Source organism: Mya arenaria, chromosome 2 (assembly GCF_026914265.1).
Source record: "Mya arenaria isolate MELC-2E11 chromosome 2, ASM2691426v1".
Classification (NCBI taxonomy): domain Eukaryota; kingdom Metazoa; phylum Mollusca; class Bivalvia; order Myida; family Myidae; genus Mya; species Mya arenaria.
Genome location: NC_069123.1, coordinates 61822175 through 61849822, shown reverse-complemented (window position 1 = coordinate 61849822; position 27648 = coordinate 61822175). Strand labels below are relative to the sequence as shown.

The 27648-nt window shown below is 40.5% G+C and overlaps 1 protein-coding gene and 1 non-coding gene across 6 annotated transcripts in view; one reads left to right on the top strand and one right to left on the bottom strand.

The window, feature by feature from the left end:
* LOC128206277 (proteoglycan 4-like) overlaps window positions 1-18205 on the top strand; it is a 37166-nt gene extending 18961 nt beyond the window's left edge. For 3 of the 5 annotated variants that reach the window (XM_052908652.1, XM_052908646.1, XM_052908661.1), the window contains 6 exons: window positions 3422-3512; window positions 6666-7017; window positions 7921-8007; window positions 12866-12955; window positions 13619-14252; window positions 16775-18205. In XM_052908652.1, coding sequence (XP_052764612.1) covers window positions 3422-3512; window positions 6666-7017; window positions 7921-8007; window positions 12866-12955; window positions 13619-14252; window positions 16775-17054 — 1534 coding nt within the window. In that variant the 3' untranslated portion in view covers window positions 17055-18205. The remainder of the gene's footprint in view (window positions 1-3421; window positions 3513-6665; window positions 7018-7920; window positions 8008-12865; window positions 12956-13618; window positions 14253-16774) is intronic. The other 2 variants (XM_052908666.1, XM_052908674.1) reach the window with 2 other exon arrangements.
* An 8877-nt stretch (window positions 18206-27082) lies between these two features.
* Trnaa-cgc (transfer RNA alanine (anticodon CGC)) lies at window positions 27083-27154 on the bottom strand. The gene has a single exon. It is a non-coding gene; the product is annotated as a tRNA-Ala (tRNA).
* Window positions 27155-27648: the final 494 nt, after the last annotated feature.

Below are 27648 nucleotides of genomic sequence, written 5' to 3'. Positions count from 1 at the left end.
TATTCACAAAGCATATCAAGCCAGTTCCTAACTGAAGTCACATTCTTATTTTAAGAGTCGCACTGGTCATTTGATATAAACACCTAATAATCTATGAATTACCACCTTTCTCACATTTATGTCAAAAACACGCATATCCTTGAATTTGACTATGAACATATAAGGGAATCGACTAAAGCCTAGAAATGGCTTCAACTGTTTTATGAATACGGCCTGTACCAAACACTACAGTGGTCGATGGACACAACTGACGTAAGGTCCCCAAACAGACCTATGTTTAATGTTCATTGAATCTTGTTGTATAATGTTCATTGAATCAACTGAAGTATAATGTTCGTTGAATCAGCTGTAGTATAATGTTCATTGAATCAGATGTGGTATAATGTTCATTGAATAATCTGTACTATAATGTTCATTGAAACAGCTGTAATATAATGCTCATTGATTCAGCTGTTGTATAACGTTCATTGGATCAGCTTTTGTATAATGTTCATTGAATCAGCTGTTGTATAACGTTCATTGTATCAGTTGTAGTATAATGTTCATTGAATCAGATGTGGTATAATGTTCATTGAATAGTCTGTACTATAATGTTCATTGAATCAGCTGTAGTATAATGCTCATTGATTCAGTTGTTGTATAACGTTCATTGGATCAGCTTTTGTATAATGTTCATTGAATCAGCTGTTGTATAACGTTCATTGTATCAGCTGTAGTATAATTTTCATTGAATCAGATGTGGTATAATGTTCATTGAATAGTCTGTATTATAATGTTTATTGAATCAGCTGTAGCATAATGCTCATTGATTCAGTTGTTGTATAACGTTCATTGGATCAGCTTTTGTATAATGTTCATTGAATCAGCTGTTGTATAACGTTCATTGTATCAGCTCTAGTATAATGTTCATTGAATCAGATGTGGTATAATGTTCATTGAATAATCTGTACTATAATGTTCATTGAATCAGCTGTAATATAATGCTCATTGATTCAGCTGTTGAATAACGTTCATTGGATCAGCTTTTGTATAAAGTTCATTGATTCAGCTGTTGTATAACGTTCATTGTATCAGTTGTAGTATAATTTTCATTGAATCAGATGTGGTATAATGTTCATTGAATAGTCTGTACTATAATGTTCATTGAATCAGCTGTAGCATAATGCTCATTGATTCAGTTGTTGTATAACGTTCATTGGATCAGCTTTTGTATAATGTTCATTGAATCAGCTGTTGTATAACGTTCATTGTATCAGTTGTAGTATAATGTTCATTGAATCAGCTGTTGTATAACGTTCATTGTATCAGTTGTAGTATAATGTTCATTGAATCAGCTGTTGTATAACGTTCATTGGATCAGCTGTTGTATAACGTTCATTGTATCAGCTGTAGTTTAATGTTCATTGAATCAGATGTAGTATAATGTTCATTGTATCAGCTGTAGTTTAATGTTCATTGGATCAGCTGTTGTATAACGTTCATTGGATCATCAGCTGTAGTATAATGTTCATTGAATCAGATGTAGTATAATGTTCATTGTATCAGCTGTAGTTTAATGTTCATTGGATCAGCTGTTGTATAACGTTCATTGGATCAGCTTTTGTATAATGTTCATTGAATCAGCTGTTGTATAACGTTCATTGTATCAGTTGTAGTATAACGTTCATTGTATCAGTTGTAGTATAATGTTCATTGAATCAGCTGTTGTATAACGTTCATTGGATCAGCTGTAGTATAATGTTCATTGAATCAGCTGTTGTATAACGTTCATTGGATCAGCTGTAGTATAATGTTCATTGAATCAGCTGTTGTATAACGTTCATTGGATCAGCTGTAGTATAATGTTCATTGAATCAGCTGTTGTATAACGTTCATTGGATCAGCTGTAGTATAATGTTCATTGAATTGGCTGTAGTATAATGTTCATTGAATTGGCTGTAGTATAATGTTCACTGAATCAGATGTGGTATAATGTTCATTGAATCATCTGTAGTATAATCTTCATTCAAATCAGCTGCAGTATTAATGTTCATTGAATCAGATGTAGTATCATGTCGTCTTAAATGTTTGCTACTTGGAGTTGCCCTGCTATCAGTGACATGTGTAGGACTTCATAGTTTTAACAAGGTCATTCTTCCATGAACAAAGCATATTGAAGGTAGCTTGAGGTCAATTATCCAGAACCTCAGGTAAGTACTACTTAAGTTAATAAGTACGCTCAGTATGTTTTTATCTATTGAGATATTTGTTTCCGTTGTTTTCTTGTGTTTTTTTGGAGAATGTTCTCATAAACGCTAATTACCTGTATCATTCACATCCTGAATAATGGATTAAAGATATTTATAAATTTTGTCCAGAAACCACGATAAAAGACTTCCGTTTTACCCCGCCTGAGCACGAAAAATCATTGATTCAAGAAATTTGCTTTGAAATCATCCGTCATCACGATTTAAACTTCTTCTGAGGTGTTCAAAAGTTGTTAGTTGAGGTACTTCCAAGAATTCCTCGTATCCAAGAGATTAAGCAGATAAGCGCGGCAGAATTTCACTTTCCTGAAGACAAAGCGTCTTTTATTTCTGACAGAATGATATTTATTGCCTCCTTTATTATATCTTGTTTCAGAACTTTTATAACAAAAATGCCAATTAAAATGATTCCTAAAAATAAAATTCGTTACCGCTGATAATTATACTAAATACCTGCTTTGATAACAGACTCTTTCTGGCCTCATTAAATAAGAAGAACAAGTGCACGCTTTTTCCCATTTTACTTGAACTATTTCATCATTCGATAAATCACAAAAATCCACAACATGCATATATATTCTGCATCAAGGTGTTGTTTTTGTATTCATACGTTTGCGTGAAGATACCCGACCGTGGGCGACCTTATAAAATATTGGTGTCATTCGAAAGGACAAAGGAAAAGAAAATGTTATCTTTTTACCGAAAATAATATAACAAACAATTTCTTTGGTGTTCAAAGATTGCAAAATATGTCATTCATTGGTGGTCGTGAGTTTGAGTAGTATGAGATCTTTGAAATCTAAGCTGTGCACTGGAATCATTTCTTTTGGCAAACTGTTTCAGAAATGATGGCAGGAGTGCATGCTTTTATTCAAATTAAGCCGTCGGTGTACCCGCATGTACTTGTGTTCTGTTGTTTCGGTGTTATTGATTACGGCTTTATCATTCTATAAATAGAATGGCGCTCTATAAATAGAATGGCGCTTAACCCGATACCAGGGGTATCAATTAGATAAGCCCGTATCGAACAGAGTAACTATTTGCATACTTTGTTTGAAAAACCTTTATCCATTGATGTAATTGTGACGAAAACAAAACGTGACATTTTTAACGTTCGCTGATGTATTTGAAAGAATAGTAATCTAACGATTATATACCTGTTTGTGTGATTTCAGACCGCAAGGTACAGTGACCATCAAGCCGCTGACCCCACAGACAGAGACCAGAGCCCCGTCATTCCCAACGTCACCTGTAAGGGCGCCTCAGGTGAGGAATATATTGCTGTAGAAAAAAATGTTTCCGTGGTGAACTGTCCCTTTTTGTGTTTAGTGATTCTGTAAGCGCTTGTTTATTTGCAATTTCATTTTATTCAGCAATCCAATTCGAAAACATATTATAATAAAATATGCATCGATTCGCCCACCGTTGTGTCCTAGAATTACGTCAAGGCACAATCCTAATGAACGTTCCAGCATAGTGAGTTGGGTCTTGACTGTAGCATTGCATTTGGGGATGATTCTCATTTTTTTTTTTACTTTTATTACAAAAGGGTGTTTTACTTTGCCGTTTCAATACATCTTGAGAAACGTGAAGGTATTTTGATGTGCATGATGCCGATACCAGGATATCCGTAATTTAGTACTATTTTAAAGATGAATTACCCTACATGGGTCGACCTTTGGTGTGCAGTTCATGTAATGTATGTCACAATAATAAAATAACAAAAATATAAATGAAACAAATGTTTTCATATCAAATCCTTCAAACATCTACACGCACAATGATTGCATCGAAATGGATCAGGATTATTGGCGACAGTTATTACTTTGTTCGATATACTTATTAAAGTATGGAGGATTTTGTGCACTTTCGTCGCTGCACTGCCTTGCAAGTCATGGGTAAATGTGGTTTCGTAATTACGGTTACAGATACAGATATCAATTATTACATAAAATAGCAAGAACGCCTACGGGTTTTTGGAACACATATTCTTGTAATGATCAGCCAGAGATAGGAGAATGATTGTGCTAATGCCTCAACAATGGCGACTCCATTCCCCGCCGTTAACCGTTATCTTCATCCACCCAGGCATTCGGTATCGGCTGACGGACGATCCGATACTGTTTATCATCATTGTCCAACTTTGAGTATACACTTTCCCTGGAAATGCTTGCAGTTTCAACAAAAACCAATCTGACAGATTATGCCCGTCTGTATATTGTGTAATATTCCAGAAATAAACAGAAAACATAAATAGCATGACTTGCTTCCAGCGCAGGTATTACCTGTAAAATGGATACTACATAATTATGATCTAGGGTCTAACGCGGCCAGTAACCTTCATCCGTTTTGACTTTCGTGTATTTATAATTGTGACTTACTAATTTCTACGAGTTTTGTAGACAACAACTCATAAACTACTCCTGTTGTTGCAGTTATATCTTAAACACGTTACCTAGGTATTTTCCTAATTAAATTAATCGGAAAGCTGGAAGAGTCGTGCTGGATTGCAAGTCTAGCGCTGCTTGATGGATCTAATTAAGGTGGTTCAATGCATTGCTTTCTCTGAATCATAATATATACCTGTGTATCATGTACTGCATATATACCAGTTATTTGGAAATCTGAGATAGAATGCTTTTCTTTTTAAAAATTAGCGTTCCTTATTTTCATTTATTTTTATTTCATTTTCTTAAACATAGATGTGAATCGTTTCTGTTGCGGGATTCTTGTAGAAATGTAACATGGTAGTAGTAGCAGTTGTATAGAAAGCAATGTGTATGTTATTTATATTGGTTGTTTTCCTTTTACTTTTAAAATTTTGTTGTAATTATTAAAAAAAACTCCACCTGTTAAGTGCCAGTGTTAATCCTATCATGAAACTAATGTTATTTAACGCTGGCTACTGGTTATGGCTTCTTTTATAATATGTATAAAACAAAACCTTTGAAAATAGGACTGTTTCCTGTCCCGTGTGCAAAATGGCACTCACTGAAATCGGTGAAATGAGCAATGAGATCTAACATACTTATACGTTAGATAATATTCAAACTACCACTTTATCTCAACAGTCCATATCTGTGATGCATTTGCATTGTATCATAGGTCAATGTCCACCCCTGCATTGTAGGATTGGTCAATGTCCACCCCTGCATTGTAGGATGGGTCAATGTCCACCCCTGCATTGGAGGATAGGTCAATGTCCACCCCTGCCTTGTAGGATGGGTCAATGTCCACCCCTGCATTGGAGGATAGGTCAATGTCCACCCCTGCATTGTAGGATAGGTCAATGTCCACCCCTGCATTGTAGGATAGGTCAATGTCCACCCCTGCATTGTAGGATAGGTCAATGTCCACCCCTGCATTGTAGGATAGGTCAATGTCCACCCCTGCATTGTAGGATAGGTCAATGTCCACCCCTGCATTGTAGGATGGGTAAATGTCCACCCCTGCATTGTAGGATAGGTCAATGTCCACCCCTGCATTGTAGGATGGGTCAATGTCCACCCCTGCATTGTAGGATGGGTCAATGTCCACCCCTGCATTGTAGGATAGGTCAATGTCCACCCCTGCATTGTAGGATAGGTCAATGTCCACCCCTGCATTGTAGGATAGGTCAATGTCCACCCCTGCATTGTAGGATGGGTAAATGTCCACCCCTGCATTGTAGGATGGGTCAATGACCACCCCCTGCATTGTAGGATGGGTAAATGTCCACCCCTGCATTGTAGGATAGGTCAATGTCCACCCCTGCATTGTAGGATAGGTCAATGTCCACCCCTGAATTGTAGGATAGGTCAATGTCCACCCCTGCATTGTAGGATGGGTACATGTCCACCCCTGCATTGTAGGATAGGTCAATGTCCACCCCTGCATTGTAGGATAGGTCAATGTCCACCCCTGCATTGTAGGATAGGTCAATGTCCACCCCTGCATTGTAGGATGGGTCAATGTCCACCCCTGCATTGTAGGATAGGTCAATGTCCATCCCTGCAAACAAGCAATGTTCAATGCTACTATTTTAAATCTATTATACTAGTTGCACGGCGAGCATATAAAGGTCATTCCGTTAGGTAACGACTATCAATCATTTACAGTCAGCGTGGTATGAAATGCGAGCATTATAAGAGTAACGTCTCATTGAATATCTCGATATAGTAACATATAATATCGCAGAGCTCATTAGCTTCGTTTACATTAGGCGACACGGCACAAACGATTCCAACCCAAGCTTATTGGCACTGCCTCGAATCCAAAATAATTGTAAGTCCACTGTCTGTAATGATGATCCTTTTCACCGTTGATATGGATGTGTTATTAGTTGGTCTCAAAACGTCTTATATTTTCTTTCAGTGCTATTCATCTTCCTCGTCCTAGTAACGTATTATATAACCTTTAGGAACATGACTTTTTCGACAGATTGTGATACCGATACAGAAGAACCGAGGTCCGGGCTCGCCCACACGTATCGTGCCCATATCTCCACAGAAGCCGTCCCCGGTTTCACCGTCCGCCCACCCAGACACCATGGACAGCGCGGGCTTCATGCCTAGAAAGGTGACGTTGAACAAGTTTGGAGGCGGCACCATGAATTTCGGCACATCGTTCGGAGCTAGTCCCTCCTCCCCACAGAAGGCACCCGCCTCCATGGGATACCGGCCCGTGGCGCCTCCAGCTGCCGCGCCTGTGAGGGACCATCAGACCCCGCCAATCAACTACCAGACCCAGTTTACCGCTCCTCAGCACTCACCTCAACAGTCGCCGCAAATAGGTTTGTGGTTGTACGGTTATCTAGACAGCAGGCCCTAAATTCTGGGACATGTTTTAAGGGGCACAATATTGGTTGATACCATTGCTTTTTAATTTAATGCATTATTAGGTTTAACTTATTTTACTTTAATGATCAAAATAAAAGAAAACATCATTTGTGTACAGATATTTGGCACTTGGCAACTAGGTAGTTTGTGGCCATGTAGCCCTTAATCTCCATGATAGACGATGAGCGAGGTGTCGAGGAGGAAGAGGAATAGACGTGATAAATGATAAATGTGTAAATCGTATGTTGCAACTACTATACTATGTTTGTTTTTTTGTACATTTTGTGTATTTTGGGCCGGTGGCCTTTATTTACTTGAATAAAATGAATTGAATTGAATTGAATTGAGACGAGAGGAGGAGACACTTCATACAGAAGGCAGTATGTAACACTGTAGTTAGCATTGTCCTGTTTCTGTGTTAGGAGAGGACCGAGAAGTGGAGGAGGAGACACCTCATACAGAAGGCAGTATGTAACACTGTAGTTAACATTGTTCTGTTTCTGTGTTAGGAGAGGACCGAGGCGTGGAGGAGGAGACACCTCATACAGAAGGCAGTATGTAACACTGTAGTTAACATTGTTCTGTTTCTGTGTTAGGAGAGGACCGAGGCGTGGAGGAGGAGACACCTCATACAGAAGGCAGTATGTAACACTGTAGTTAACATTGTTCTGTTTCTGTGTTAGGAGAGGACCGAGGCGTGGAGGAGGAGACACCTCATACAGAAGGCAGTATGTAACACTGTAGTTAACATTGTTCTGTTTCTGTGTTAGGAGAGGACCGAGGCGTGGAGGAGGAGACACTTCATATAGAAGGCAGTATGTAACACTGTAGTTAACACTGTTCTGTTTCTGTGTTAGGAGTGGACCGAGGCGTGGAGGAGGAGGAGTATGGTGGGATTGACGAGAGGAGGAGGACTTTCATACAGAGGGATCACAACGTTAGCAGTACGTATACCACTCCCTTTATAAATGCATATATATCGAAACAAGGGGTTTATTGTTCAGAACTTTGAACGTTTAAAGATAACAAAAGAGTTAACGTCAACGTTGTTAACTTTCATGTTTCTGCTTTGCAAGTTTAAAGGATACACTTTAATCTGAATTATAGAATTTGAGACGACTGTTTCAACGATACGTGATATTTATTCAAATATATGAACATTGGAGGGGTTCTTTTTTGAATCACGCTGTATGGCATTGTTATAATTTAAATTGCAAACACTGTATAGGAAAATAAAATAGAAGTGCCTTTATAACACTGGAAATGGCTGTATATTGAGCAAGAAAAACATGTAAGTTTTAAGTAAGTAAACTGCATTCTTCATATCCCGTAACGAAGATGACTATAAAGGAGAGATCAAACGGTTGGTGAGCCGGGTAGGGTAAACGTCAGGCTGTTTGAAGCAACTCGTTTGGAACAGTTGAGGCGTGATTGTTTAGATACTAAATTGTGAGCTACGGCCGTTGTCACCATGATCAGTACCAAATGGTGAGCTATGGTCGTTGTCGCCGTGGTGACTACCAAATGGTGAGCTACGGCCGTTGCCACCAAGGTGACTACCAAATGGTGAGCTACGGCAGTTGTCTCCATGATAAGTATTAAACTGTGAGCTACGGCCGTTGTCACCATGATCAGTACCAAATGGTGAGCTACGGCCGTTGTCACCATTGTCAGTACCAAATGGTGAGCTACGGCCGTTGTCACCATGGTCAGCACCAAATGGTGAGCTACGGCCGTTGCCACATAGGTTAGTACCATATGTTCAGCTATGGCCGTTGCCACCAAGTAAGTACGAAATAGTGAGTTGTTACTGTGATGATTACCAAATGGTAGTTACGGCCATTGTCATCGTAATGAATACCAAATGGTGAGCTATGGCCGTTTTCACCGTGATGAGGACCAAATGGTGAGCTACGGCCGTTGTCTACGTGATGAATACCAAATGGTGAGCTACGGCAGTTTTCATCGTGATAATTACCAAATGGTAAGCTATGGCCGTTTTCACCGTGATGAGGACCAAATGGTGAGCTACGGCCGTTGTCTCCGTGATGAATACCAAATGGTAAGCTATGGCCGTTGTCACCGTGATGAATACCAAATGGTGAGCTACGGCAGTTGTCAACGTGATGAATACCAAATGGTGAGCTACGGCAGTTGTCACCGTGATGAATACCAAATGGTGAGCTACGGCCGTTGTCACCGTGATGAATACCAAATGGTGAGCTACGGCAGTTGTCACCGTGATGAATACCAAATGGTGAGCTACGGCAGTTGTCACCGTGATGAATACCAAATGGTGAGCTACGGCCGTTGTCAACGTGATGAATACCAAATGGTGAGCTACGGCCGTTGTCAACGTGATGAATATCAAATGGTGAGCTACGGCCGTTGTCAACGTGATGAATACCAAATGGTGAGCTACGGCCGTTGTCAACGTGATGAATACCAAATGGTGAGCTACGGCCGTTGTCAACGTGATGAATACCAAATGGTGAGCTACGGCCGTTGTCACCGTGATGAATACCAAATGGTGAGCTACGGCAGTTGTCACCGTGATGAATACCAAATGGTGAGCTACGGCAGTTGTCAACGTGATGAATACCAAATGGTGAGCTTCGGCCGTTGTCACCGTGATGAATACCAAATGGTGAGCAACGGCCGTTGTCACCGTGATGAATACCAAATGGTGAGCTACGGCCGTTGTCACCGTGATGAATACCAAATGGTGAGCTACGGCCGTTGTCACCGTGATGAATACCAAATGGTGAGCTACGGCCGTTGTCACCGTGATGAATACCAAATGGTGAGCTACGGCCGTTGTCACCGTGATGAATACCAAATGGTGAGCTACGGCCGTTGTCACCGTGATGAATACCAAATGGTGAGCTACGGCCGTTGTCACCGTGATGAATACCAAATGGTGAGCTACGGCCGTTGTCACCGTGATGAATACCAAATGGTGAGCTACGGCCGTTGTCTACGTGATGAATACCAAATGGTGAGCTACGGCCGTTGTCATCGTGATAATTACCAAATGGTGAGCTACGGCCGTTGTCACCGTGATGATTATCAAATTGTGAGCTACGGTCGTTATCACCGTGATGAATATCAAATGGTGAGCTACGGCCGTTGTCTACGTGATGATTACCAAATGGTGAGCTACGGCCGTTGTCTACGTGATGATTACCAAATGGTGAGCTAAGGCCGTTATCACCATGGTCAGTATTGAATGGTGAACTAAGGCCGTTGTCACCGTGATGAATACCAAATAGTGAGCTACGGCAGTTGTCATCGTGATGAATACCAAATAGTGAGCTACGGCCGTTATCACCGTGATGAGTACCAAATGGTGAGCTACGGCAGTTTTCATCGTGATGAGTACCAAATGGTCAGCTACGGTTGTCATCACCGTGATGAGTACCAAATGGTGAGCTTAGGCCGCTATCACCATGGTCAGTATTAAAGGGTGAACTAAGGCCATTGTCACCGTGATGAATACCAAATTGTGAGCTATGGCAGTTGTTTTCGTAATGAATACCAAATGGTGAGATATGGCCGTTGTCACCGTGATGAGGACCAAATGGTGAGCTACGGCCGTTGCCATCGTGATGAATACCAAATGGTGAGCTATGGCAGTTGTCATCGTGATAATTACCAAATGGTAAGCTATGGTCGTTGTCACCATGATGAATACCCAATGATGAGCTATGGCCGTTGTCACCGTGATGATTACCAAATTGTGAGCTACGGTCGTTATCACCATGATGAATATCAAATGGTGAGCTACGGTCGTTGTCTACGTGATGATTACCAAATGGTGAGCTACGGCCGTTATCACCATGATGAATACCAAATGGTAAGCTAAGGCCGTTATCACCATGGTCAGTATTAAATGGTGAACTAAGGCCGTTGTCAACGTGATGAATACCAAATAGTGAGCTACGGCAGTTGTCATCGTGATGAATACCAAACAGTGAGCTACGGCCGTTGTCACCGTGATGAGTACCAAATGGTGAGGTACGGCAGTTTTCATCGTGACAATTACCAAGTGGTGAGCTATTGCCGTTGTCACCATGCCATGATGAATACCAAATGATGAGCTATGGCAGTTGTTACCATGATGAGTACCAAGTTGTGAGCTACGGCAGTTGTCACCGTGATGAGTACCAAATGGTGAGCTACGGCAGTTGTCACCGTGATGAGTACCAAGTTGTGAGCTATGGCAGTTGTCACCATGATGAATACCAAATGGTGAGCTATGACAGTTGTCACCATGATGAGTACCAAGTTGTGAGCTATGGCAGTTGTCACCATGATGAGTACCAAGTTGTTAGCTACGGCAGTTGTCACCATGATGAGTACCAAATGGTGAGCTAAGGCCGTAATCACCATGGTCAGTATCAAATGGTGAGCTATAGCCGTTATCACCATGGTCAGTATCAAATGGTGAGCTAAGACCGTAATCACCATGGTCAGTATCAAATGGTGAGCTATGGCCGTTATCACCACGGTCAGTATCAAATGGTGAGCTAAGACCGTTATCACCATGGTCAGTACCAAATGGTGAGCTAAGGCCGTAATCACCATGGTCAGTATCAAATGGTGAGCTATGGCCGTTGTCACCGTGATGAGTACCGAATTGTGAGCTACGGCCTTTATCATCATTGTCAGTATCAAATGGTGAGCTAAGACCGTAATCACCATGGTCAGTATCAAATGGTGAGCTATGGCCGTTATCACCATGGTCAGTACCAAATGGTGAGCTAAGGCCGTAATCACCATGGTCAGTATCAAATGGTGAGCTATGGCCGTTATCACCATGGTCAGTACCAAATGGTGAGCTACGGCCTTTATCACCATGGTCAGTTTCAAATGGTGAGCTAAGGCCTTTATCACCATGGTCAGTACCAAATGGTGAGCTAAGGCCGTTATCACCATGGTCAGTATCAAATGGTGAGCTATGGCCGTTATCACCATGGTCAGTATCAAATGGTCAACTAAGGCCGTTACCACCATGGTCAGTACCAAATGGTCAACTACGGCCGTTATCACCATGGTCAGTACCAAATGGTCAACTACGGCCATTACCACCATGGTCAGTACCGAAGGTGAACTACGGCTTATTCGTCTTAGAGCTATGTGTGGTTGACATACGAACACGTTAGTGGCAATGCGTCGTGCGGGGGTAATAATCAGTAATGCGATAGTCTATTTATGCCAGAAGAAATGCTAGTACTTATAGAATATATGTTATTTAACGGTGATCACCCTACAATTAACTTGATTTGTGAGTTATAGGAGAACCTAATAAAATATTATATTATAGAAAATGGATTATGGCAAAATGTGTATAAATCTTCAAATATATATGAAACTGTCACATTTACTGTGTTAAGCAATGTCATAAACTGTGGATGTAACTAACATTAAGTAGATATGTAGTTTCGTGTTGCTAATGTCAAGGATCATGAACATCGTAATACCCATGTCATCTCATGACCTAATAACATAATATTAAAATATTTGTAATAAATCAAATTTGAGGCCAAGAAATGTATCCAAAGTTTACTTTGTACAGTCTTTACAATAATGTGAAAGGTGCCCACATTTTGCTGTATACAATATTTGCATTATTTTCCTAAAGCATTATTTTATACCAATTTTTTTTCTTAACGCTGTTTATAATTGCTATATAGTCATTCTTGATCAAACCAAACCCCAACCCATTAATGCAACGCATGTAATGTTGATGTATCTGTGCGGACCCAACAATGAATGGCGGCTGTTCCATGTCATGTTTAGATGCCCTGGGCTTGGACGAGGAGGATTACCCGACGGCCCCGGTTTGGGAGCGCCGGAAACAGTTTGGCAAAAAGGCGCCATCCAACCCAGGTGATGACAGCCAGTCGTGATGTAAACCTTATCACGGCTTTTATACTATATGTGTAGTTGTAGAACACTTACAGATGCTCGTTTCCCCCGTGTCAAGCATGCATCATTATTATTTCCCCTTCCACAAACAGAAAATTTTAGTTTATTTTTATGTTCTTTTTCTCAACATGTTTGCTCTTTTTTTGACACATATTTAAGGAATGTATCCCTTTTATACAGTCCATTAGCATTGATTTTATTAGTGCAACCTCCCAATTATATATAATTTAAATTCCTAAGTTGAGTTCATAGATATATATGTCATTGCCCTTCACCCCGGAAAGATATATATCAGAATTGCTTTTATTACAAATACCTCGTATCGCTAATTCGTTTGTTTCATAATGATATATAAGTAATTTACACTTTTAAATCATTAACCGTAATTTATTTTTCTTCACCTTTCAAACCAGCACGTAACTATTCACCCGCCAAATTGATTTTTCGTGCAAGTTAGACCCTGACAATTTAAAATATTGACAAGTCATTTTAACATCATAGATAAACCTATGAAACGGACTTATACCATTAACTTAAGGGTCTGACTTTGTTCGATTTAAAACGTGTCGCAGATACATACACCCTTTCTCCTAATATCATAGAGCATTGGTTTGTGTTTTGCAGCCGTTCAACGCTCTCGTAAACCCCTCCCTTCTTTCGGTCGCCCTCGTGCCGCGGACGAGTCTGTCATCACGTTTGGGACGGACTACTCCAAGCCGCTGCCCAAACCTGTGTCCCCCAAACACAAGTACGCTCCCCGCCAACGCCCACCACCCGTTAACCGCCAGGACGACGAGCTGGACACTGGCGCAGCATGGAGCAACACTCTCCGCACCGAGGCCCGCCAGCTGAAACCATGGGAACGCGAGGCGTTGGAAACGGAACGCTACCAGGCCGGAACAGTCGACGAACCTTACCGCCCCCACACCCAACCACCAGTAGCACCGAAACCCAAAATAACCCAAATCTCCACCCAGTCGACGGTCCGCTCCACATCGCAATTGTCTCCAGGAAGTGGACCCAGGTCTGTTTCCCCTTCCGTCCCCCCGAAACCAAGCCGTTCCCATGCTAGGTTACCTCACCAACAGCATCTGTCACCGGCGCCTCATAGGGCCCCTGATCATGTTTCAGGTGGTTACGCCCCTCAGGATCCCGGAGGTGTCGTCCATCTGCAGTACAACTCCCCGATCGGGTTGTACTCGGCGGATAATGTCCGGGATACATATGTAGGTCAGACCCAAGGCCGGGCTCAGGCGCAGTAAGTGTTGTTCTGTTTGCTTGTTGCTTCTGAGAAACAAAACTCACGACGTAGGCAAGGGATGTAACTCCTGCTACAAAATTTCCATGGGGTTTTATATTCAAAGGTTTCTTTAATAAACTATTTCATTTGGGTAATCGTTAATTTTCAACGATTATAATTGTGTAACTACGTTGCAATTATGTATTTGAAAAGTTTTAATTTCACAAGAAAATGACACTGACGTCATACTGCTTTGCACCAGACCGTTGAAGCAACCGCCCTTATAGTGGTAAATGAACAAATACCTCAATAGGGCTCTTTGTTTTTTGATGGGAATAATATATATCGTCATAGAACAGTTTTGGGTGGGATAAAAGCGTCAGTGAGAATGTTTTTCAGTGCGCTTTTTAGTCTCTCTTTTTGTCAATTACCCGTGAAATTGTCGATATATGTCATGATTTATGTAATAATCATCTTTGATTTTTGTCAAAATTTCTGTTCCAGCGAGTTGTTTTATGTTTGATATTGCTCATCCAAGGATGGCTAAAAGCACGATAACAACGTGATATTTTAATTGCGCATGCTCCGATACGCTTGTGAATGTCTTCATTCGTTTAGCTTATACCCCATTTACTTATGTTTTGTTGATTACCAAAAGTTAAAATTTAAATGTGCAGCTTTATGTTTTATGTTCATAGACATCATAGTTAAAAATTCATGTTGGCGCTTACAAATAGCTATAAAACTAGATGACAATTACTTTTTGTAGTTAATGCGAATCCTGCGTAACCAAGTGTAAAAAATGCGTAACGAATACTGACAAACATTGATTTTCTGCCTACCGTGTTAATCTTCATCTCGCCTTAGTAACTCTTCACAAATGTTTGGAATATTTTATATAAAAAATAATAACGGTGAATATAAATAATACATCTCAGAGAAAATGTTTGTGTTTTAGCAGGAATGTGTTTACTGAATGGCCAATATCTGCGTAGTTAATCCACTTTACTTTTAACATTTATTAAAAGGGCATCCTTTCCTACTATGCTTTCATTCGGGGCCCTTATCAAATTCGGTAATTGCCCTAGTTCTTTATATTAATTATATAAAAAAAAGGTTTTGGACGACAAAAGTAATGCCTTTACATGTACAAATAATGTTTAATATAATATCCTTAGATTCCATTATCGACCTGTCATGGTAACCGTTAGGCAATCACTGGTGGGAAAATCTAAATTAAGAATGCAATTATTTTAGGCCTGTAGGATATCCAAGACATTTAAAGTCTTGTTATTGATAATTTCAGCACGGTTAAAACTGTTTTTTTTTTGTCGAAATGACACTACTCCCCGCGCATCTTCTTTGCATAAAAACGCTTCTGGCTATTGTACAATTATCAAAATGCGCATACAAATCCGTAGTACAGTTTGTGTCAGGAGGCTCTCGTCGTTAAAAATTGAAATGTGCCATATGACACGTAAATCAACAACATTTTTCAGAATCAGGTGAATGTCTGTGAAAAGGTCATATGAACCATTCAAAAGCTTGTATTCGCAATGAGAACCAAGTTTGTTCATTAATGCATTTAGGCATATTTTAATTTTAACTACGACACCCATGACTACGACACCCATTGTTCAATCCGCGGCATAATAAAAAACGGCAAAAGTCAACCAACCATTAGCGTACAACAAACTAGTACAATAAGAATTTGAAATCTTGATAACGTAATATTTATCCGATGATAGACGTATCATTCCCCTTCTTATACATGCACGTATTACATATTCCTGAATTAATTAGATTCATGTATGCCTATTGAATGCTTCTTGATCTGACATATGTTGCTCTATTATTTACCATTTAGTATCTGTCCATTGACCCTTTTACGTTAGTTGGAACCGTTTGCTGATCCAGTGCGCATGCGCAGACAGGTGTTTGAGATCGGTCAAGGCATGCCTTACTAACAAGTGCATGGTGTCTTCGTGTTGAATGTTTCATGTAGACCTAGAACCCGGACTTGTGGTCATACCTGGCTGAAAACAAACGTAGAACCCTACACGATAGACTCGTACCTTACACCCAGTTGTCCAGTAGAGGTACGATTGTTGGACAGTTTCCCCCCAATTTGAAAACTTGAGGTGTGTTTGGATGCTGCGCGAAGCCAAAGTTGGTGAGGTTTGGCTATGTAGTCTTGGACGGATTGTGAAGTAGAATTTAAATGTATGTTTACAATTATATACCAGTAGATTAAACAAGACGATTTTAAAAAAGATCGAATATTGATTTATACATGCATATAGTCAACCTAATTTAACATAGCGACAATGCATTTTGGGCATGTGGCAATTTAACTTTTAATGGTTTAAATATAAGTGTAAACGTTATGTATTCGCGATATGCCCCTGGGGACCCAATGCACCACCGTTTTATCAAACCTTATATAAGGAATCAAAACAGCTTCGAGTCGAGCACTCTATAATTTATATGATATAAATGTTCAGCTTGTACGCTTGTGTACTGACCTGTGTACGTTACAGTGGCGGACAGGTCCAGAAGCCACCTGCGGTCCCCGGGGATCGAGACTGGAACGACTCGTACGTGTACAAGATGGTTCACTCCTCTGACAAGACGACGACAACGAGCTCTTCCGGCCGCCCCGGACAGGCGCCCACCGGCGAGACGGTCACCACAAGCCGCGTCTCGCATGAAACCAAGTACCCGGGCCAGGAGCCGCAACGTCACGTGACAGAGACGGTGAGACGCCAGCCCGTGGCTGACTACAAGTTTGATAGCTCTATTGGACTGTCTGACTTCTAATCTAGAAGGGGTCCTTTAAATGACTTTCACAGCGTCATTGCTATCTGGCGGCTTATAATATGTTAGATTAGATAGGGTTAAAACATTGCTATGTTAATGTTTAATGTTAAATGTGTGTTCAGCCTTGGTAGGTCTGACACGAATAATGTAGAATGAAGCGTGGATAATCATGCATTTAGTGCATATAGGAGAAAAGAATCGAAACAATAACACTGGCATTTTTTACGGTGCATGGCACTAGATGATGAAGCACTTATTGTAATCTGCGCTTTGGCATAAGAACTGATAGCCCGGGACTCGGTATTAGTTCATTAATGTTTGGCGACGAAGATTGAACATACATCGGTTGTTTTCGAAACACTTCATGTTAATTGTGTATGTGTAATTGCTATTTAAATATCATTTATTTATTATTTGTGTTATAACTTGTTAACATAATTTCGCCGGAATTGTGCAATAAAACAAAGTCTGCCCCTTTTTACTAGTTAGTTGGAATGAATGTATGTGGATAATTGGTTAATCGTGTTTTCGTGGAAAATTGTTTTTAGAACCCTTTAATTATGTTGATAGAATATAGATTTGTAATAGTTGTAATCAGAACAAAAGCAAGTCACTTCAGGCGTCTGCTGTGTAAGTCATTGATACAGAGTCATAACTCCGCCTCTCTGTTAGTAATGACCTTCACAAATAATTTCAAGTCAATAAGTTCGTGGGTTCGGTGCCTGTAACCGCAGACGATCGGGATAAGCGTTAAAACATGCTTACGTACATATTTTTAAGTGACATAATTATATTACTATGGAAATATAGTTTTCTCGTTATTTATTATAGGCTTATAATGTGTGTGTGCACTGCCAGATTTTCGCGATTATTTTGAAATGATAACTTACATGACAACTGTTTGAAGGAAAACAACGTTTCGCTACATAAATTATGTCATAGTTATAAAAGTTTAGATTTGTATCGAATGATTCAGTCTTTATTCGCTTCTGGATTGTTGTTAAATCACACTTGTTAAACATTACAATTTGTATATAAAGTGTACATTGTTTTATCTTTTTGAAATGTTTTCCAGTTGTTTTACTGCGTTATGAGTGGGTCACCCATATGAATATGTGCCTTATTAGAAAATAAAAGTCTGTGATTGCGTCTCTGATCTTGGATTGTAAAATCAATAAATATTTTGTTTTATCATTTTCTCTCATTGAAATTGAGAGTTTGAGCAATAGACTTCCCTGAGAGGCCCTTTGCACCGGAAATTGAGAGTTTGAGCAATAGACTTCCCTGAGAGGCCCTTTGCACCGGAAATTGAGAGTTTGAGCAATAGACTATTCTGACAGGCCCTTTGTACCGGACATTGAGAGTTTGAGCAATAGACTATTCTGACAGGCCCTTTGCACCGGACATTGAGACTTTGAGCAAAAGACTTCCCTGATAGGCCCTTTGCACTGGACATTTAAAGTTTGAGCAAAAGACTTCCCTGATAGGCCCTTTGCACTGGACATTTAAAGTTTGAGCAATAGACTTCCCTGACATGCCCTTTGATCCAGACATTGAGAGTTTGAGCAATAGACTTCCCTGACATGCCCTTTGCACCGGACATTGAGAGTTTGAGCAATAGACTTCCCTGACATGCCCTTTGTACCGGACTTTGAGAGTTTGAGCAATAGACTTCCCTGAGAGGCCCTTTGCACCGGACATTGAGAGTTTGAGCAATAGACTTCCCTGACATGCCCTTTGCACCGGACATTGAGAGTTTGAGCAATAGACTTCTCTGACAGGCCCTTTGTACCGGACATTGAGAGTTTGAGCAATAGACTTCCCTGACATGCCCTTTGCACCGGACATTGAGAGTTTGAGAAATAGACTTCTCTGACATTCCCTTTGCACCGGACATTGAGAGTTTGAGCAAAAGACTTCCCTGACAGGCCCTTTTGCACCGGACATTGAGAGTTTGAGCTATAGGTTTTCCTGACATGCCCTTTGTACCGGACATTGAGAGTTTGAGCAATAGACTTCGCTGACATGCCCTTTGTACCGGACATTGAGAGTTTGAGCAATAGACTTCCCTGACAGGCCCTTTGCACCGGACATTGAGAGTTTGAGCAATAGACTTCTTTGACAGGCCCTTTGCACCGGACATTGAGAGTTTGAGCAATAGACTTCTTTGACAGGCCATTTGCACCGGACATTGAGAGTTTGAGCAATAGACTTCTCTGACAGGCCCTTTGCACCGGACATTGAGAGTTTGAGCAATAGACTTCCCTGACAGGCCCTTTGTACCGGACATTGAGAGTTTGAGCAATAGACTTCTCTGACAGGCCCTTTGCACCGGACATTGAGAGTTTGAGCAATAGACTTCTCTGACAGGCCCTTTGCACCGGACATTGAGAGTTTGAGCAATAGACTTCTCTGACAGGCCCTTTGCACCGGACATTGAGAGTTTGAGCAAAAGACTTCCCTGACAGGCCCTTTGCACCGGACATTGAGAGTTTGAGCAATAGACTTCCCTGATAGGACAGAATGTACGATAACGAATCATCATTAGTAAGAGTAGATCCAAACAACTACCCCCTGCTTAATTTAAATAGTTTCCTGTCTGTGGCCTTAGCTGGGTAAAATCAGGCTTGACACTGAAAAAAATACAACTTTAAATGTTATGGGCTGCTTATCACGTCATGGGACATAATACGACTATCAATCATGATTTATCGACGATATTTCAACAGACTATCAGAGCTTAAATCCACAAAAGTTCTACAATGACGATATGTTGCAAATGTAGGTTTTAATTTTAAATCTAAATTGTGTTTTATCACCACAATGAATTACATTTACAATAAAATTGACGTCAATACAGGTGACACACTTGTACAATCATGTTTGTCATGGATGGGAGCGGCAGTGTGCAACAGATTGTGCAGTCAATTTGATTCATGGAAGTCATGTGACGAGTGAACATGCAACTTCGTCTCCGTATAAAGGTACGGATATACAGTAAAAACCCTCTAATCAGACTTTGCGAAAATGGTCTTAATAGCAGGGTGGTCTCATTACTGAGTTTGTGCTAATCAGGTTTGTGAATGGCCAAGTGGTGGAATTCATTATTAAGATGAATGAAATTACTTAATAGCTATTAGTTTTGCAGTCTACATGTATGTGGTTTTGCTCAAAATTCTGATATTGAACATGATCGTGAAAATGCCAATTTTGCAAACTTTTTAACATTTATATTCTATTACATGTATTTCGATAATAAACATAACACATACTATACTTTAAATGCGCGCATAATGCTTCCAATTAAAAAAAAACAACATTTTATATAATGTTTCTATGGGAGGGTTTTGCAGCTCGGGGATTATGAAATACCTGAAAATCAAGCTACCAGCAAAACAACAAATCAAAATAACCCATGAAGACGTGTTATATAAAAAAGCATACCATGGTTACGACATGGTACACTTCAGGCATTATCTATATAAATCGATTAATTTACTTTCATTATCATGTGTATACATATATTAAATAAAGTTTCCTGTAATTGAATAATAAAATCTGGCCATATTTATGTTTCACTATACGCTATAAATGAATTCATTTCTATCAATTCAACATTTAACACATCAAAAGTAACCGACCACCACAACCACCATCGACCACCTAAACACCCACCGACCAGGGACCACCACAATAACACCCACCGACCACCACAATAACACCCACCGGCCACAATAACACCCACTGACCACCACAACACCCACCGACCACCACAATACCCACCGACCACCACAACACCCATCGACCACCACAACAGCAACAGACCACAAAAACACCCACCGATCACTACAACAAATACCGACCAAAATAACACCCACCGACCACATTAACATCCACCGACCAAAGTTATACCAACTGACCACCACAACACCCAACCGACCACCACAACACCCATCGACCACCATAACACACACCCGACCACCACTACACCCACCGACCACCACAACAGTAACATACCACAATAACACCTACCGACCACAATAACACCCACCGACCACCACAACACCCATCGACCCTCACAACACCTACCGACCACTGCAATAACACCCACCGACCCCCACAACAGAAACAAGCTACAAAAAGACCCACCGACCACAACAACACCCATCGACCAAAATAACTCCCACGAACTACAACAACACCCACCGACCACTTTTAAACATACCGTCCACCACAATAACACCTACCGACCACAATAACACCCACCGACCACCACAACACCCATCGACCCTCACAACACCTACCGACCACTGCAATAACACCCACCGACCCCCACAACAGAAACAAGCTACAAAAAAAACCACCGACCACAACAACACCCTTCGACCAAAATAACTCCCACGAACTACAACAACACCCACCGACCACTTTTAAACCTACCGTCCACCACAATAACACCCGCCGACCACCACAACACCCACCGACCATCTCAACAACCACCGACCCCAAAAACACCCACCGACCACCACAACACACACCGACCACAATAACTACCATTCGACCACCACTACACCTACCGACCGAAATAACACCCACCGGCCACCACAATAGTAACAGACCACAATAACACCCACCTACCGACCACAAAAACACCCAACGACCACCATAACAGCCACCGACCACCACAACACCTACCGACCACCACAACACCCACCGACCACTGCAACACCCACCGGTCACCACAACAGTAATATACCACGAAAACACCCTCCGACCACCACAACACCCACCGACCACAATTACACCAACCCGACCACCACAACAGCTACCGACCACCGCAACATCCACCGACCACCATAACACCCACCGACAACAGCAACACCCTACGACCACCACCACCGACCACAACACCCACCGACCACCACATCACCCACTGACCACATTAACACCCACCAACCTAAATAACACTCACCGGCCACCACAATAACACCTATTAACCACAACAACACCCACCGACCACCACCACCGACCACAATAACACCCACCGACCACAATAACACCCAACGGCCACCACAATAACACCCACCGACCACAATAACACCCACCGGCCACCACAGTAACACCCATAAACCACCACTACACCCATCGACCACCACCACCGACCACAATAACACCCATAAACCACCACTACACCCACCGACCACCACCACCGACCACAATAACACCCACCGACCACAATAACACCCACCGTCCACCACAATAACACCCATAAACCAACACTACACCCATCGACCACCACCACCGACCACAATAACACCTACCGACCACCATAACACCTACCGACCACCACAACACCCACCGACCACAAAAACACCCACCGACCACAATACCCATTGACATTTCGAGAGGCGAGTGATTCTAAAGCAAATATCACATTTTAGTCGAAGGTAATTACATCCTTCTTATGTAAAAAATCTAATATCAGGATAGATTTAACATTCAAGAACAAAATGATACTCATCTTCGAGCACAAATGACATTTTCTTTTGTATACGGATTCATGGAAAAGCTAAGGCTTATGTCATCTACCTACCATTACTTGTAATCTTTGTTCAGATACTAAAAAAACTATCAACATTGAAACAAAGGCAAATTTAAATATTCGAGCTTCTTTTTGGAATTTCTTATACAGCTTCACTTGTAAACACTGTATATCAGACAGTGCGTTGAAACTGTATGTGCACATTTCACCCAACAACATTTCTATCTACATGTATACCACGTGATATATAGAAGCCGAACTTGACAACATTTACGGGTATATTTTTATTGCAGCCTGTAAACACGGATTTAATAATAATTTATGAAAGTCTTAATAACGAAATATAAATACATGTTTGTGCATTGAATTTGTATTCAAGATAAACGAAAGCTGCATAAGATTTACTATTCATGAACACCCATGCTTGTTTGCTGTGCTTGATTTCAGTTGCCGAATGTTAAAAAGAAATAGCAACCATTATAGCTGTCAAATTATTGGTGTCAAAAAACTATCATTCGAACCGTTTGCTGTTCAGATGCGCACGTGCAGACAAGTGATCCTTACTAACAGTACTGTTGCATGTCATCGTGTTGAATGTTTATGAAGGCCTAGAACCCGGCGGTGTGGTCACATCTGACTCCCTACAAGATCCAAGAAAAACAGAGGGACAATTTGGACAAAATAATACCAATGAGGGCTCACATCAATACGTGACCCCTTGCATTGTGAGGTTTGATGAAAGAGTGTTCAGTATTGTGCATATACTAGTGTATATGTTACATTCAAAATTATTTTGCCACATGCCGCAACTCATTGTCATTTGCAAAAGTCACCAACCTGTGACCGCAAGGCCTCCAAAGACAATATAGGGCACGATGTGCAAATTAGGGAGTAACTATCCGACACCTTACCTCTATTCTCTATAAGACAACTGGGCGTTGGGTTAGGGTTTTTCGTTTCAGTCAGATGTGACCACAAGGCAGGCCCAGTGTGACTTGATCAACTCGTACTTGTACCAGATGTACCACTCCTCCTACCAGAAGATGACAACCAACACATCCGGTCGCCTAGGAAAGTCGACCACCGACACGACGGTCACCACGTTCCGTGCCTCGCAGGACACCAAGTACCCGGATCAATAACCACAAAGTCACGTGATACAGATGGTAAGACACTAGTATGTTATGGACTCCGAAGTATTAAGGAGTTATCGAACTATAATACTGATGTATCAACGGAGGAATTACAGCGTCATTGCTAACTTACTTACGGGATATTAGATTAGATTGCTATGCTAACTTGGAAAGACGGACACAACGAAAGTATAATGTAATACATTTAGTGCATGAAAGATAATCGAAACTAGCTGTTTCAAAATATGTAAAATGAGATGACAAATGAACTATTTCATGGTGTGTGACACTAGATGATGAAGCAATTTAGTAGTTTCATAGGCAATAAAAAACAGCATTCAGCTCGAGACTAAACACAATTCAAGTCGTGAAGGCGTCATAGCGAAGGTTGGCAAAAATGTAGCCGATGGGTGCGGCCAGACCTTCATTAAGTTTCAGAAACATCAACTCGATCTTGGCGATGGAATAACATTGTAGAAGTCATTCTAAGATAATCGGTTATTTTATATACTAGTAAACAAAAAATAAAACTCGACGCTTCAATTGTGATTAAGTATGATTTATAATGGAATTTTGTGACGCAAATTTCGCAATGATTTCGAAATGATTGCGGTTACGACAATGTCTAAACCTTGAATATGCATACATGTTCCTATCTGTATTGAATGTTTGAGAATTTTTCGGCCTCTGTATTGTTGTCATGAACCAAATGTTTATAAACATAACTATACATATTCTCTTGTTTTATGTACATTGTTTTATTTGTTTTAACTGTTTCAATTCGTTTCATTCTTCCGTTATGTGTGACTATTAGAGAAATAAAAGTTTGTGATTGCGTCGTCTTTTCTATATTGGTTTATATATTCATTGAAAACTTGTATTATTTGCTATCACGAGCGTCGAAATGCGGAGCAATTGAATTCTCCATCGCGTCCTTTAAACCGATAAAATCGAACAAGAGCTAGTGTTTTCTTTTAATGCAAGCAACAGTGACCTTGACCTATGAATCCCAAATTTAAATGACATTTCCGCCTCTTGATAATGTTCATAAGTTGGGTTTATGCTTTTTGGAACATAACTGATAGATCAGTGAACAAACAAATACATATTTTTAGCATCAGTTTTCTATACATTCAAACAACTGATTCAAAGTTCACTCTGAACGCAGTTCTTCGTTTGCTACTGTTGGTAATAAAGGGGAAGCAACTGTAACACATTTGTCATATCAAACTAACCACAATTATAGATCTATGGGCGTACGTGGGACATTAAAAACTATGACCTCAAGTGGTTTTATGTATGATGCAGAAACCAACAGCTGCCCCTGGCTCGCGTGTAATATACTCACCTCGAACAGAAAAGATACTAAGTTCATAATATTATTATAAGTTTTTCATGGGCAAATTCAAACTTACCTTTTTACAGGTTTATCGTCCATATATGTATTTTATGTAATTGAGATTAACTAATGTCATGGTTTAACTGCAGACCATTCGATATGGTGCCCGCAACCATGCGCACCTTTCAACAAATATTTTCGGAAACGTATATATATGTATCGTCATTGGCCAAAAGTCAACTTAATGTTAAAGCAATATTCTAATGTATCTTTCTTGTTTACGTTGGTATTAACTTGCTACCTTTATATTCAAAATATCCCCGTCAAAAACGTTCACATTTAAGTCAAAACGTCCCATATGTCAGTTGTAGGAAGAGGCCCTTATTGATTTAAGGCCAGAAAGTCATGGTCATAAGTTTTACACGCTTTTCCGAACAATAACTCCAAAACATTTCATGTAGGATCATAAAACTTCAGTGGTATGTTACCATTGACAAGCAGATGACCCAGTTGAGTTTCAGGTCAGTAGTCAAAACAGAATAAGCCATGCATTTGTTCTAAAACACTTAGAATTAATCATCTTAGTATGTTTCTGACAAAGCGGCGCTTCAGTGGGCATTGTGTTTGACAGACATCTCATTTAGTGAATAGTTTGAATAGTTTTACACAACACACGACCAATAACTTAAAATTGGCGAAGCCCAGTGCTTCCAAATATCTAGAACGTTGGCGTTTGCTACTGGACGATTTGACTACAGATGTAAATTGTCAAAGTGTCCAAGTTTTGGTGAAAATCTTTAAAACGTTTTCAAAACCTTATCACCAAAACAGAGGTTTTTACTGAAATTCGGATACTCAAAAATGATTTATCAACAAATCACGCTCAATTATTTTGCTGAAAAGCGTTATTTTTCGCTCTCCAAAATGTTTTATTTCAAAGATAAATATAAACTATTTGAAGGAGTCCAGCTGTATCCTTGTTCTAACAAATTTAACAATTTTCCACATTTTTTTCTGGAATATAAAAGAAAATGTCATAAGGCAAAATGCTATATACAAACTATGATCTATTCCCTTTTAGGCTTAGCGGTTTCCATAGTCGTCAATGCAATGTTAGATATTGTTTGTAGCTGGTGAACAAATTTTAGAATGTATTGCTTTAATTTCACTCCTTGTGAGCTATTTATTTCCAAACGCGCCGTGGCCATGTCACGTCACGCGTACGTCACATAGCCATGTCACGTCACACGTACGTCACATAGCCATATCACACGTACGTCATATAGCCATGCCACACGTTCTTCACATAGCCATGCCACACGCACGTCACATAACCATGCCAAACGTACGTCACATAGCCATGCCACACGTACGTCACATAGACATGCCACTCGTACGTCACATAGCCATGCCACACGTACGTCACATAGCCATGCTACACGTACGTCACATAGCCATGCTACACGTACGTCACATAGCCATGCCACACGTACGTCACATAGCCATGTCAAGTCGCACGTACGTCACATTGCCCTGTCACGCGTATGTCACATAGCCCTGTCCCACGTACGTTACATAGGCATGCCACACGTACGTCACATAGGCGTTTCATTCGCATGACCCATAGGCGTGTCACACATACGCACGATAGATATGGTGAACGTACTTCCCATAAGCATGTCACAAGTATGCCAAATAGTCGTGTTCCGCGTTAGCACAATCATTGCCGACAACTTATGGATCAGCCGCTCAAATATATATATGGAATTAAGTCGTTTTAAAAATGTTCAGTACGCTAGACCATTTTGACCGAATAGGGAACTTATCACCCAAATATTCTTGCCCATATTAAGTGAATTATCATCACAATATGAACGACACTGTATTATGAATTATAACAAAATTGTTCCTATCTGATGATGTTTTTATGATATCAAGGATGATAATGGGATGTAATGGCTGTGGAAATGACGACTGTTATTATGAAAGGACGATGGTAAAGACACAAAAGAAGTGGAGATGCCGGGGATTGAACCCGGGGCCTCTCACATGCGAAGCGAGCGCTCTACCACTGAGCTACATCCCCTTATTTATGAATATATAACATTATATATTCTTTTTGGTACTATTATTTCAAAATACTTCGTTGATGAGCCTAGAAAACCTGTTGTCAGCCCATTCAAAATCGTGTCCATGTTAAGCGTCCATGGGTGTTTTAGGGCTTTCCGATCAGAAAAAAACAACACAGTTTAGATGATCAACGATCTTGCCGAATGCTTTGATAAAATGGATGCTTCATATTTTTTTCTAATATTGTTGGCATTTGAAATTTGAGTTGTTCCAATGATCATCATACTACAAGTATGATGCAAGTTGCATATGAGCTCATTTTGCAGGGAAAATCTATCTACTATTGAGAAAGGTCCAGAATGGACTAAGGAGGTTCGGGTGTCGGTTTTTACCACGGGTTCGTTCGTTTTGTTTCGTTTTTTTTTTAAATGCCACACATATGTAATGAAATTGCTTAAACCTAAGGTACATTAACAATTCTCACGAAAATCCAGGTTTTTACGTTGTCAA